The sequence below is a fragment of the Phocoena sinus genome, chromosome 16 (genome assembly GCF_008692025.1).
Source record: "Phocoena sinus isolate mPhoSin1 chromosome 16, mPhoSin1.pri, whole genome shotgun sequence".
Lineage (NCBI taxonomy): Eukaryota > Metazoa > Chordata > Mammalia > Artiodactyla > Phocoenidae > Phocoena > Phocoena sinus.
In genome coordinates, this window is record NC_045778.1 from 59,613,486 (window position 1) to 59,626,242 (window position 12,757).

Consider the following 12,757-nt stretch of genomic DNA (forward strand, 5'->3'; position numbering starts at 1 on the left):
GGAAGTAGGCTTTGAGCCCGCCCACGCTTCCGGAAGAGCCGAGTTGGGTTGCTGGTGTTCTAGACTCCGCGTGTGTGATTACAGTGGCTCGGCCTCCGAAGAAGAAGTGCTGGCGTCCCGGGGCTGGTGAGTGGGGGAAAAGGCGATAAGGGTGGAAACTTCGTGGCTTTCAGGTCTGTCCCAGGACTAGGTCCTCTGGATCCCTGCCATGCACCCGCAGTGCCGGGTGAGTGGTTGGGTTCCGAAGCCGGCTATGCTGGAGTGGTCCCTGTAACGTCAGAATGTGTCCCCAGGAAGTAGCTCAAGGCCCTTCTTTGTCGCGGGATCAGTTTACTCTTTGAAGCTTCAGTTTCACCCTGTCTGAAATGAGATTAAGGGTCAAATGCCTAGCAAACTGGACGGCATTGCTTGTTCTATTTCTACCAAACACATCCATTCCTGATTCCAACTCCTAGGCTCCCTCTAGGTCTTCACCTCTTTCACAGTCTCAAGCCTTTTTAGATTCCTATTCCCAAGTGTCTCTCAGAACCAACCCCTCCTATCTTCTATTCTCACTTATACCTATTCAGTAGTTCTGGTTCTCATGATTTCTCTGTTGTACTGCAGTTGAATCCTTGTACCCGGTGTACCTTCCTTCAGTCCAATCTATAGCCTGAAGTATATATATTTTTTGTTATTGTTCTTTCCCTCTTCTTAAGGCTCTGACTTGCCAAAGTGAACGTTAACGTCAAAGTGAACGTTCTCATGATTTATCTGTTGTACTGCAGTTGAATCCTTGTACCCGGTGTACCTTCCTTCAGTCCTATCTCCCTGTCCAATCTATAGCCTGAAGTATATACATATTTTTGTTACTGTTCTGTCCTTCCCTCTTCTTAAGGCTCTGACTTGCCAAAGTGAACGTTAATCTATTCACACCTGATGAAAGATGTGACACAAAAAGCCCAACGTGTCTTTTAAAATTTAACTCCAATTATTATGCTTTATTCACCTTGTAATCTAGTCGAACAATTCTTCAAAGAAAGGCAAGAGCAAGCTTTTGAGCAGCTTGACAGACATATTGCTGGCGCTTATCGAAATAATTGTTTTTTTCCTATTTCCATGCCCTTTTCTCGTATTCCTTCTGTTTTTCCCTTTCCACCTGTCAAAATTTTATTCATCTTTTAACATTCAGCTCAAAAGCATCTTTTTTAGGAAGCTTTCCTCCTTTGCTGAAGCCTCATTATTTCCTACCTCCTTGTTGATAGTTTATAATCTGATTTGTATTTTAGATCCTTTGCGTAGTTGTTTTATCTTCTTAAAAATGTGCGTATTCTTTGAAGGTAGGGGGTTATGTATTCATCTGTGTATCTGTGACTTAACTGAAGCTGCTTAATGATATTTAATACATTGAAACTAACTTCTTTTGCTGGAGAAAAATGTGTGGACTTGTGGTTTTGAAGCAAAGACCTTTGGAAAGACGAATTATGGATTATCTGTTGCCTGGCATCAAACCATCCATTTCTTAGTCCTGAATGCTGTCCAGCACATTGGTGCTAGAAGGCTCTATCTCTTGCCCATTGATCACAACCTTGACACTAAGGATACAACTCACCAATTCTTTGCATTGTTTTTAGGACACCCAAACACAGCAACCATGGAAGAAAGCTTCCCCCGAGGGGGTACAAGAAAGACCCACAAATCAGAGAAAGAGAAAGCTTTCCAGCAGTCATTTGAACAAGACAACTTATTTGATGTAAGTGGTGTGCTTTTTTGATAAGACTCACTGAACACTTTCTCTCTAGTGTCCTTATGGAGAATGAGCCTTGTTTGAGAATGTGTGGTTTTCCAGATTGGATTCTTGTTGAAGTCAACTTTTATAAATTAAACTTGTTAGAGAGTCCATGCCACCACAAGACTATATCCTTTGAAGCATGGCATTTAATATTTGAGTTTGCAGTGCCGTTGTTTCTTTCTTTCTTTCTTTGGCCACGTCACCCAGCTTGTGGGATCTTAATTCCCTGACCAGGGATCCAACCTGCGCCCTTGGCAGTGAAAGCATGGAGTCCTAACCACTGGACCACCAGGCAATTCCCTGTTTCTTATTCTTAGAAACTTATCATGTTGATTAAGGATGGAGAGAAAACAGTTTGATCACTGCATTTTTGAATGAGGTCCTTGCTGTATAAAGCGATCATAATTTGCAGTAGAATTTGAAATCTTCACCTAGAGTAGGTTGCGCTCCAAATGCTAGAGGGACAGTAACTAACACTTGATTGTATGGTCTCATGTCTATTTTATGTAATCTTTCCAACTGTACTGTGTAGTAGAGATCATCATTCCATGGTGAGGAACTGAGGCTCAGAGAGGTTATATAATTTAGTTGAAATCACACAGCTTGTAATCATGGGGATAGGAATTTATCTTGGGTCTTCGTGACTCCACCTTTTATTTTCTTTCACTGTTCCAAATTGCTTCTCCCAGCAGGGAACCCCAGTGCTCATCCCAGTCAAGGGAGGAAGAACACAGGAGAGAAGGGGCTTTGAGAACAGAGCTCAGATTTTGGTCAAAGGGAGAATTGCTGTCAGAACAGGAGATTGGCATTGAGGCAGGAATTAAAGGAACAATTGGGAGTGGGGTGGAGTAGAAGGGAAGACAAAGCAAGGTGACAGATGACCTGAAGTTGGAGGGAAAGGCCAGGATTACTGGTTTTTATTCTTTTGGGTCTTTTGCCCCCTTTAGATTTCTACTGAAGAGGAATCCACCAAAAGGAAAAAGATCCAGAAAGAGCCAGCAAAAACAAAAAAGTTGAAAGTTGAAAAGAGAGAAAGCAACAAGTTTGTAAGAGAGAAGTTTGAAATCCTTAGTGTGGAGGTTTGTCAAAGTTTTTTTTTATTTTTAACATCTTTTTTGCAGTATAATTGCTTTACAATGGTGTGTTAGTTTCTGTTTTATAACTGGTTTTGTTTTAAACAAGCTCTCTGAGTTGCTTAAGTCTGTATATGTTCTTCTTCCTTTCCTCTTTCCTTTTTTCCTTCATTCTTTTCATATAAATATGTGTGTGTAGCTTATGTCTTTAGAACTTCTTCCAGTTTTGTTCAGAATTGAGCATTATTTCCTTCAATTATTAACCAGTGCCTGTAATCATGTATTGTTTTTTTAGTTTTTCTTTTTAGCTGCTGAGTCCCTCATCCCGCCGATGCCCTCATGGAACTTGTGTTTTAGTAGAGTCATAGGTTAGAACTGGCAATAACTTTAGCAATCACTCTAATTCTTCCCTTTCATTTCATAGATGTGGAAATTATCTCAGAGAAGTGAAGCAGTCTTATTATGTTCCTTAAATTTTTAGATAATTCTGATACACATTAGTTGTAAAAAAAGAAAAAAAAAGTCAAATGATAGTGAAGGGAAACATATAGAAAATACTGCAGAAGTATTTTCTTTGTCCTGTGTGCTACTTAAAAAAAATAATTGTTTAACTTCATGCCAACATTAGAAAACTGAAAAATTTCCCATAAAAATGTGATTTCCGGCTTTTTTGTAAAAATTTGAAAGTGCTGACAGTACAAGCTCGCACTCCCTCATGTTTGTAGGCACACAGAGCTGAATAGTGGTTGCGCCCTTTAGACCTGGCATGCACCCTCCAGACTGACTTCTGTCTCCACTGACATTCTGTCCTGCATTGTGTTGCCTGCTAGGCCTTTGAGTTTGGGCTGCTTGGAATAAAGGAAAAGGCGCGCGTGCCCTCCAGCACCCTGCTGGAAACACTGTTGTATAATTTCGATCTTTCGTGGTGCTCAGATGTGTGATGAGTGTACTGACATGTACACATATGTGTCTCGTAGCTTTTATATGTCAGAGTTGGGACTAGGAGCCAGAACCCCCCCCAACCTCCCCAATCATTGTTCTCTTCCCTGTTGTACACATTTCACTCTTTCTCTTCTAGTCCCTGTGTGAGGGGATGCGGATTTTGGGTTGCGTGAAAGAGGTAAATGAACTGGAACTGGTGATTAGTCTCCCCAACGGCCTCCAGGGGTGTGTGCAAGTGACTGAAATCTGTGATGCCTACACTGAAAAGCTGAATGAGCAGGTGGCACAAGAAGAACCCCTGCAGGTAAGGGAAAGCCGCATGAAATCTGTAACTGGAAATAAGTAGTACACCAACAGCTGTAAAATGACAACTTTGCTAAGTGGTAAGAAGGAAGGGTACAGGGTACCAGGAGAGTTTATAATAGGGAAATTTTTTTTTCTTTTTTTTTTTAAAAAAATAAGGGGATTTTGACTTAGCCCAGGGAACCTGGAAGACTTGCCTGAGGAAGGGATGCCTGAGCTGAGGTAGGAAGGATGAGGGTATGCTAGAGAAGGGAGTTCAGGCAGAAGGAGCCCGATATGTAGCAGAAGGCTAGTGTGGCTAGAGCAGAGAGAGCCGGGGAGAGTGGAGTGGGATGGGGCTGGCGGGCTGGGTGGAGGCCAGACCATGTTTAGGATTGTTTTTCTAGAATCAGTGGGAAGCCCTTGAAATGTCCTCACTGGGGTGGGTGCCATGTAGACAGCACAGAGAATGAATTGAAGAGGCATGCGTAGCTGCTTAGAGACCAGTTAGGGGGCTGTTGTCGTAGTCTAGGCTCTGAGATTGATGGATTTACTGAGGGCTGAGGAGGTAAAGTCAGCGCTTAGTGACGAATTCCATATGGGTGGCAAGGCCGAGAGACGTGTCAGAGGTGAGTCCTAGGTTTCTGTTGAGCACGGCTTGACAGTTGGCCATGCCATCCTGAGACAGGAGACCCTGAAAGGGGACCTGGATTAGGAGAGATGATCATGATTTGATTTTCTGTTATGTTGAGTTTGAGGTACAGTTGAGACAACCAGTAGATAGGTGATGCTGGAGCTCAGGGACGTTTGGGTTAGAAACACGAATGTGTGAAACTTCTTTGTATAGGTGGTAATTGAAGCTATGGAGAGGGAAGAAGTTGCTTAGAGGGAGCACACAGAGGGAGAAGAGACTGAAAGACTGAGCCTGGGGCAAATACTGTATTTTAGTTGCTGAATAAAAGGAGAGTTGCTGTCAGAAGAAGGTGGGACCAGAGACACAGAGAAGAAAAAAGGTGAACGAAGGGTTGGAAGCCGGGAGGAAATGCTTAAGGAAGCAGCACCAGAGTTAAATGCTTTGTAAAGGTCATGTGAGAGAAGGACTGTAAAGTGGACTGTTGGGTGTAGCGACATGGAAGTCATTGGAGATTTTGTTGGGAGATCAAGTATGGAGTGATGGGGGTGGAACTCAGATTGCAGTGAGCTGAAGAGTGAGGAGAAGATGAGGAAGTGAAGAGTGAGGAGAAGATGAGGAAGTAGAGACAGTAATTGTAGACGATTCTTTTAACACGTCATTTTACATCTGCCCATTGCGTGGAGATGTTTGGAGACCTTAAGCTGTAATCCAAGACTGTGACATGGCCACAGGCCGCTTCCTTTGTGGGTGAGCAGTTACTCTCTTCATCTGCCTTTTGGGCTCTTTGGGATCTGAGGATGAGAAACCGCTGAGCCAGGACCAGGCAGTGAATTCTCAGTGCAGGGGAAGGGTACGTATCAGGTTTTTCTCATTTGTATTCTGCAGGACCTGGTCAGCTTGCCTGAGCTCTTCTCACCTGGGATGCTGGTGAGATGTGTGGTGAGCAGTCTGGACATCACAAAGAGGGGCAAAAAGAATGTCAAGCTGTCTCTGAACCCCAGAAATGTCAACAAAGTGCTGAGTGCTGAGGCCCTGAAACCCGGCATGGTATGTCTCTGGCGCCAGGGCAGAGGAGCAGGCAACATGCCTTCTCCCTGTCCTGCCTCCTGGGGTGTGTCTAGACTACCTTTCACTTTCAGCTTAACTGTTACACATGGGAGTGCGTCTTTTCCTGGGGGGAAGGTCGCCAGGGTACTTTGGGTACTTAATGGAAATTGAAGACTTGAACCTAATCACATTACCCTGGAGGGGAGGAAGGGAAAGCAAGTCCAAGATTTGCTGGTAGGGGGAAAAAAATGCTTCCAAGGAATCTTAGCAAGGGTAAGAAGGAGTTCCTTGAAGTGCCTTCTTTACCGAGACTTCTTCACAGATTAAGTCTTTTTCAGAGGCCACTGGCGTTTGTGAGGAGAGCTTGAGGGCTGCTCTCTGAGAGCGAGAGACAGGGTAGACAGGGCAATTAGACTGTCAGCCGTACTAATGGATGATCCACTACTGAGTCTCCCAGTCCTATGCAGGTTCAGGAGAAATGTATCCCCACTCAGTGCCTCCAAGTCAAGTAGGTACAAAACACACTCATATAAACTATACTCACTTAAGAGGAAGGAGATCAGTATGATCTTGGAACGTTTGGTTAGAAGCGGTGGAGTTTGGACCAGGCCCTGAACGTTGGGTAGAGTGGGGAATAACAGTAAGCCAAGTTGTAGGAAATTGACAGGTATTGAGAGGCCACTGTTTGACAGGTGCTGTTTTAGACACTTCCTCTGAAAAAATTTTCATAGCAACCCTGTGAGGCTGATAGGTATCCCTCTTGTACATTTGAGAAAACAGACTGAAAAAGGTTTAAGTGACTTAAGTGACCAAACACCAGATAGCTACTAAGTGTCAGAGCCAGATTTGAATGCCACAGTGCTTCCCGTGAAAGGTGAAGGAGGTTGGCAGGAGTTTGGGGGGAGACATCCTGGAGGTGCTTAGAAAAGACTTGATGACAGCGAGAAGGGTAGTTCCGGATTCTCATTAGTCATGGTGCTGGGAGTGCTGGCACTGCAAGGCCATCTGGTTTATCTCTTTGCATAACATGAAAGTCTTTCCTATCTTTTGAAAATCCCCCAGGGGAGAATCCCCTCTCTGTCATTCCCTTATTCAACTCCTCTCTGTCTGGAAACTATAAGATCCTTCAAACCCTGGGAGAATTAAAATTGATGTCTTTCCCTCTTCTATCCTATAGTGGGACTGAGGGTTTTTTTCTTTTCTTTAAAAAAAAGATTTTTTTAAGTATAATTAATGTACAATATCATACAAGTTACAGGTGTACGTTATAGTGATTCACAGTTTTTAACGGTTATACTCCATTTATAGTTATAATAAAGTATTGGCTATATTCCCTGTGTTGTAGGGATTGAGGTTTAAAGTGAGAGGATGTGTGGGATTATGGGATGGTGGGAACAGTCATGTTTGGTAGTGGATGTTTGTTATGTGTCCCATGACCTTTGACTTTTGACCTTTTGAGAATGCTTTGCCTTCCTCCAGCTGCTCACGGGCACTGTGTCCAGCCTGGAAGACCATGGCTATCTAGTGGACATTGGTGTTAGTGGGGCCAGAGCTTTTCTGCCACTGCAGAAAGCCCAGGAGTACATCCAACAGAAGAACAAAGGTGAGAGGAAGAAGAGGGACCAGTCCGTGGTAGTGAGGTGGTATATGGGGGATTATATTTAAATGCCACTTTGTTGAGTAAAATGCAGAATGCTGACCCTGAAGCATGTTTGGCTTTGCTAAAATCAACTGTTAGGTGACAGAAAAAGGAAGATGTGTGAAGGGTCAGGGAGTGGCAGTCTCATTAAGATCTGATGGACCAGTTTCACTTTTTCTCACTTAGAAGATTCCCCTGAAATTTGGGCCTCCAGAGCCTCTGAAGCAGTACCCTCCCGCCTTGTTGAGGTTTTCATATTTTTGTGTGGTAGTTGATTCCAGATCAGTCAGGGTCATTTCACGCCATTCTTGTAGTTGGTCCCTGAGAAACTGGGAATATGGGGAGTATTGCATGGTAACTGGGCAGGTAGGCCATGGATCTTTCAGGTATCACTCGAGCCCAAGTTCAAAGTCCTTCTCATAATAGGTATTTTTCCTTTTGGGGGCTGGACTTGCAGGTGCTAAATTGAAGGTAGGTCAGTACCTGAACTGCCTTATCGAAGAGGTGAAAGGCAATGGAGGAGTTGTTAGTCTGTCGGTTGGTTACTCAGAAGTTTCTGCTGCCATTGCTACTGAGGAGCAAAACTGGACCCTCAACAGCTTGCTACCAGGACTGGTAGTCAAAGCCCAGGTGCAGAAGGTAAGCCGTTCATTGTTACTACTATTTTCTAAAATAAAAATGATTTTTATTAAAGTAGTACGTGCACACAATCTAAAAGAGTGCTGTCCAGTAGGGTAGCCCCTGGTCCCATGTGACCATTAAGCACTGGAAATGTAGCCAGTACCACGTGTTGAAATGATAATATTTTGCCTATATTGGGTTAAATAAACTATTAAAATAAATTTCAGCTGTTTCTTTGTAATTTTTACAATGTGACTGCTAGGAAACTTAAAATTACATTTGTGGCTTATATTTCTCTTGGGCAGTGCTGATCTAAAAGATCAAATGGTATTGAAAGGCTTATGATGAAGAACTCTCATCCCATCTAACCCCCACCTTTAACTCTTAGCTTATCTTTTGAAATTTACCTGTGTGTTTCGAAGTATAATAGTAAGCTTCTGCTGTATCTTACCACTTTGAGGCATTGGGTTTTCACTTCTTATCAAGGTAGATGAAGTTTTGGCTCTCTTATCCTTACCTTCTCCCAACCTTTCAACAAAGGAATATTAAAATTTTGGCTAAATCATTATTCAGTGTTTAAATTATATGACTACATAGATATTATTTATTTGCTGGGCTAGATAATATAATTTGTTTCTTGAACAGCTTTTTTTCCTGGAGTTGCTAATCAGCCTTGTTTTTGTCATTTGCTGAATTCTCTTCCTACCTTTCACTCTTTTTTCATACATCCTGTAGTTATTTTTCTCTCACTATTTTCTGTGTTTTCAAACCCTTTAAATAATCTTTGCTACTTTTTTCCCCTACGCGGAGCCCCTTTTACTGTCATCCGGCTCCAGTCTGGACTGGTTGCTCTGTAGGGCTCCCTTCCCTGTCATCCCAGATCCTTTTCCACTCTTCTGTATTGGATAGAACCTTCTTTGATTCCATGTATTCCTCTTTTTGGGTTTACTCATCTTAATGTGTCACATTCGCCAGAAGCATCCTCAGAAAAGCAGATGGGAGGTTAATTTCTTCACCTCATGTGTCTTAAAATTCCCAAGACCGCTCCCAGGTTCGATGATTCGCTAGGAAGGCTCACACCATCAGCATATAGCGGCCTTCACGGCTGTGATTTATTGCAGTGAAAGGAGGCAAAGCAAAATCAGCAAAGGAAAAAAGCCCCATGGAATGAAGTCTGAAAGAAACCAGGCACAAGCCTCCAAGAATCCTCTTCCAGTGGAGTCACAAAGGGTGTATTTAGTTCCTCCAGCAGCAGGTTATGACAACATGGGTGAATGTTGTCTACGAGCAAAGCTCATTGAGGGTTTTTATTTGCGACTGGTCACATAGGCACCAGCTGCCTGTCATGTACCAAAATTCCTGACTCTCCTAATGAATTCGAGTGTTTAGCATAAACCATATTGTTTGCACAAATAGTTTAGGTACAGTGAGCCACTCAGTTCTGAGAGTGGTGGGAACCCTCTTGAAGTCTTAAGTTCCCAGACACCAGGCCAGGGCCAACACCACAAGCATGCTTTTCCAAGGATTGCAGTCTCAGGCCTGCTATGTTAACTCTTTTCTGCACACCTAGTATATCTGAAAATACCTTTATTCTGCTCTAACGTGTGATTGGTAGTTAATCTGGGGTTAGAATTCTAGGTAAAAAAGTACCTCAGAGGGCTTCCCTGGTGGCGCAGTTGTTGAGGGTCTGCCTGCCGATGCAGGGGACACGGGTTCGTGCCCTGGTTCGGGAGGGTCCCGCGTGCCGCGGAGCGGCTGGGCCCGTGAGCCATGGCCGCTGAGCCTGCGCGTCCGAAGCCTGTGCTCCGCAAGGGAGAGGGCACTGCAGTGAGAGGCCCGCGTACCACTAAAAAAAAAAAAAAAAACACCTCAGAATTTTGAAGTTCTTGTTCCCATTGTCACCTGGCCTCTACTGCTGTTGAAAAGTCTGATGTTATTTTGATTTCCTTTTCTTTATATGTTCAAGGATCTTATCTTTATCCCTTTCGTTTTAAAATTTCACAATGATGTGCTTTTGTATGACTCTCTTTCCATTTATTTGTTCTGACCTCCTGTAATCCAGAAATGTAGATCCTTAAGTTCTGGGAAAGTTTTCTGTATCACTGTGGTTTTTTTTTTTCCCCAATTTTTAAGTTGAGATATAATTCACTTACAGTAAGATTCACCCTTTTAAAGTGTACAGCTTAGTGGTGTTTCAGTGTATTCACAAGGGTGTACAGCTGTCATCACTATTTAATTCCAGAACATTTTCATCGCCCCAGTAAGAAACCCCGTACCCATTGGTTGTCACTCTCCATTCATTCCCTCCCTCAAGCCCCTGGCAACCACGAATCTACTTTTTATCTCTAGATTTGCCTGTTGTGGGTATTTCATATAATTTGAACCATACAGTATGTAGCCTTTTATGTCTGGTTTCTTGCACTTAGCATGTTTTCAAAGTTCATCCATGTTGTAGCATTTATCAGTGATTCGTTCCTTTTTATGGCTGAATAATACTCCATCATATGGAGTTGGTAGACATTTGGGTTGTTTCCACTTTTGTCTTATGGGTAATGCTGCTATGAAATTTGTATATAAGTTTTTGTAGGGACGTATGTTTTCATTTCTCTTGAGTGTATATCTAGGAATGGACTTGCTGGGTCATATGATAACTCTGTGTTTTAACTTTCTGAGGAACAGCCAAAGTGGCTGCAACATTTTACATCCCCACCAGCAATATAAGGGTTCCAATTTCACCACATTCTCACAAACACTTATTGTTATTCTTTTTATTATAGCCACTCTAGTGGGTGCGGGTGTGAAGTGGTATTTTGTGATTTTGATTTGCATTTCTCTAAGGATTGGTGATGTTCAGCATCTTTTCATGTGCTTATTGGCCATTTATAAATCTTCCTTGGAGAAATATTGAATCAGAAGTCTTTATCCATTTAAAAGTTACATTATCTTTTTATTGTTAATGGTGTAAGGGTTCTTTGTATCTTCTGGATACTAGCCCCTTATCAGATCTTTAAAAAAAATTTTTTTAAATAAATTTATTTATTTTTTTGGCTGTGTCGGGTCTTCGTTTTTGTGCGAGGGCTTTCTCCAGTTGCGGCAAGCGGGGGCCGCTCTTCATCACGGTGCGCGCGCGGTGCGCGGGCCTCTCGCTGTTGTGGCCTCTCCCGTTGCGGAGCACAGGCTCCAGATGCGCAGGCTCAGTAGTTGTGGCTCATGGGCCTTGTTGCTCCGCGGCATGTGGGATCTTCCCAGACCAGGGCTCGAACCCGTGTCCCCTGCATTGGCAGGCAGATTCTTAACCACTGCGCCACCAGGGAAGCCCTAAAATTTTTAATATAATTTTCTTTTCTTTTTCTAGAACTCCTGTTAGTATGATGTTGGACTTAATGGATCAGTTCTAATTTTCTTATTTTTTCCTCTCTTCTTTGGTTTGGTACATGCATGTATCTGTCTATATCCTACTTCTGGGAAAGTCTCTCAACTTAAACTTCCCATTCTCTATTGAGTTTTTGTTTTGACCGCCGTGTTATGAGAGAGGCACTCTAAAAAACTGCTGGGAAGTCTGTGTCCCTGAGCGCGACTTGCTGACTGGCTGACTTCCCTGTCAGGGTCAGGAACTAGTGGCAACCTCCAGATGTCACTGTTAGAAGTCTTCTCTGGCATGTTAGATTCCTCTGGAAAGGATCTGCTAACACCCGATTCAGGAGCATATAAGCCTGGCTGCCTAAGAGCTAGATGGCAGAAAGGGGCTGGCGGTCTCCATATCTATATATGATATTCAGAATTTTTCTTAATTCACATTTGCATGGTTTGCACTGTTCCTGTGTTTTGAGTCTGGTACAGTTTCCCAGAGAATAACTCTCCCATTTTCTGTGGAGATGGGAGAAGGGTGGACCCTATAGTTTGAGGAGAGGACCTGGGGATCTGACTTAGTTTCCCTTATTTCAGTCACCTGCCTCCCTGCTCTCTTTTGAGAGGCTTGTCACCTCTACTTTCTTAGCTTTGTGGGGCTCTGTAGGGTGAATTGCTCACGGTCAGTATCTCCCTCTGGCAAGCATGTGGGTTTTTACCTTCTTAGTCTGAGCACATCACCAAGTTAGCAACAATTTGTCCCAGTTGTCAGGCTGGCAGTTCCCTGAGGATCCTCATGTAAAGCGCCTTCCATCCCATTGGGAAATCCCGAGGGTGGAGGACTGATGTCCTCTCAGGCCCGGGGGCGATGAGCTTACTGAATTAAGGCACGGCCAGTGCCAGGAGATGTGCTGCCATTTCATTTTATGGGAAGAAAGATGATAAGGGTTAGCTGGGGGAGGAGAGACACACAGTTATCATTATCATGGATAATGTGGCTTTATGAACAGTCTCATTCCTGGTTCCTTCAGAGAGATGTTTTTCATAGCTGATTCTTTTTATTTCTAGGTGACTCCATTTGGCCTTACGCTAAAATTCCTCTCATTCTTCACTGGCCTGGTTGACTTTATGCACCTGGACCCTAAGAAAGGCAGAACATACTTCTCAAATCAGCCGGTAAGAAATGTTGCACTTATCTTTTCTGGATTTCAGTTGTGTCCCAACCAGCCATCCAGTGTCACAGCTGCTACAGGGAGGTCCTAGGACTGCATGTGTACAGGTGTCAGAGGGGTGGTGAGGGGAATGAAAAGTGTCTTGGAAGGACCACAAGAAACTGCCAGTGGTTATTTCTGGGGATTGAGATTAGAGAAGGAGCCTGTGGAGAAGAAGGCAACTTGTAG

General features: G+C 43.4%; 1 protein-coding gene across 2 annotated transcripts in view; it reads left to right on the forward strand.

The window, feature by feature from the left end:
• Window positions 1-25: 25 nt before the first annotated feature.
• Window positions 26-12,757, forward strand: part of PDCD11 (programmed cell death 11) — a 42,050-nt gene continuing 29,318 nt past the window's right edge. For both annotated transcript variants that reach the window (XM_032607508.1, XM_032607509.1), the window contains exons 1-8: window positions 26-126; window positions 1,614-1,732; window positions 2,719-2,850; window positions 3,923-4,090; window positions 5,588-5,749; window positions 7,229-7,352; window positions 7,846-8,027; window positions 12,426-12,533. In XM_032607508.1, coding sequence (XP_032463399.1) covers window positions 1,634-1,732; window positions 2,719-2,850; window positions 3,923-4,090; window positions 5,588-5,749; window positions 7,229-7,352; window positions 7,846-8,027; window positions 12,426-12,533 — 975 coding nt within the window. In that variant the 5' untranslated portion in view covers window positions 26-126; window positions 1,614-1,633. The remainder of the gene's footprint in view (window positions 127-1,613; window positions 1,733-2,718; window positions 2,851-3,922; window positions 4,091-5,587; window positions 5,750-7,228; window positions 7,353-7,845; window positions 8,028-12,425; window positions 12,534-12,757) is intronic.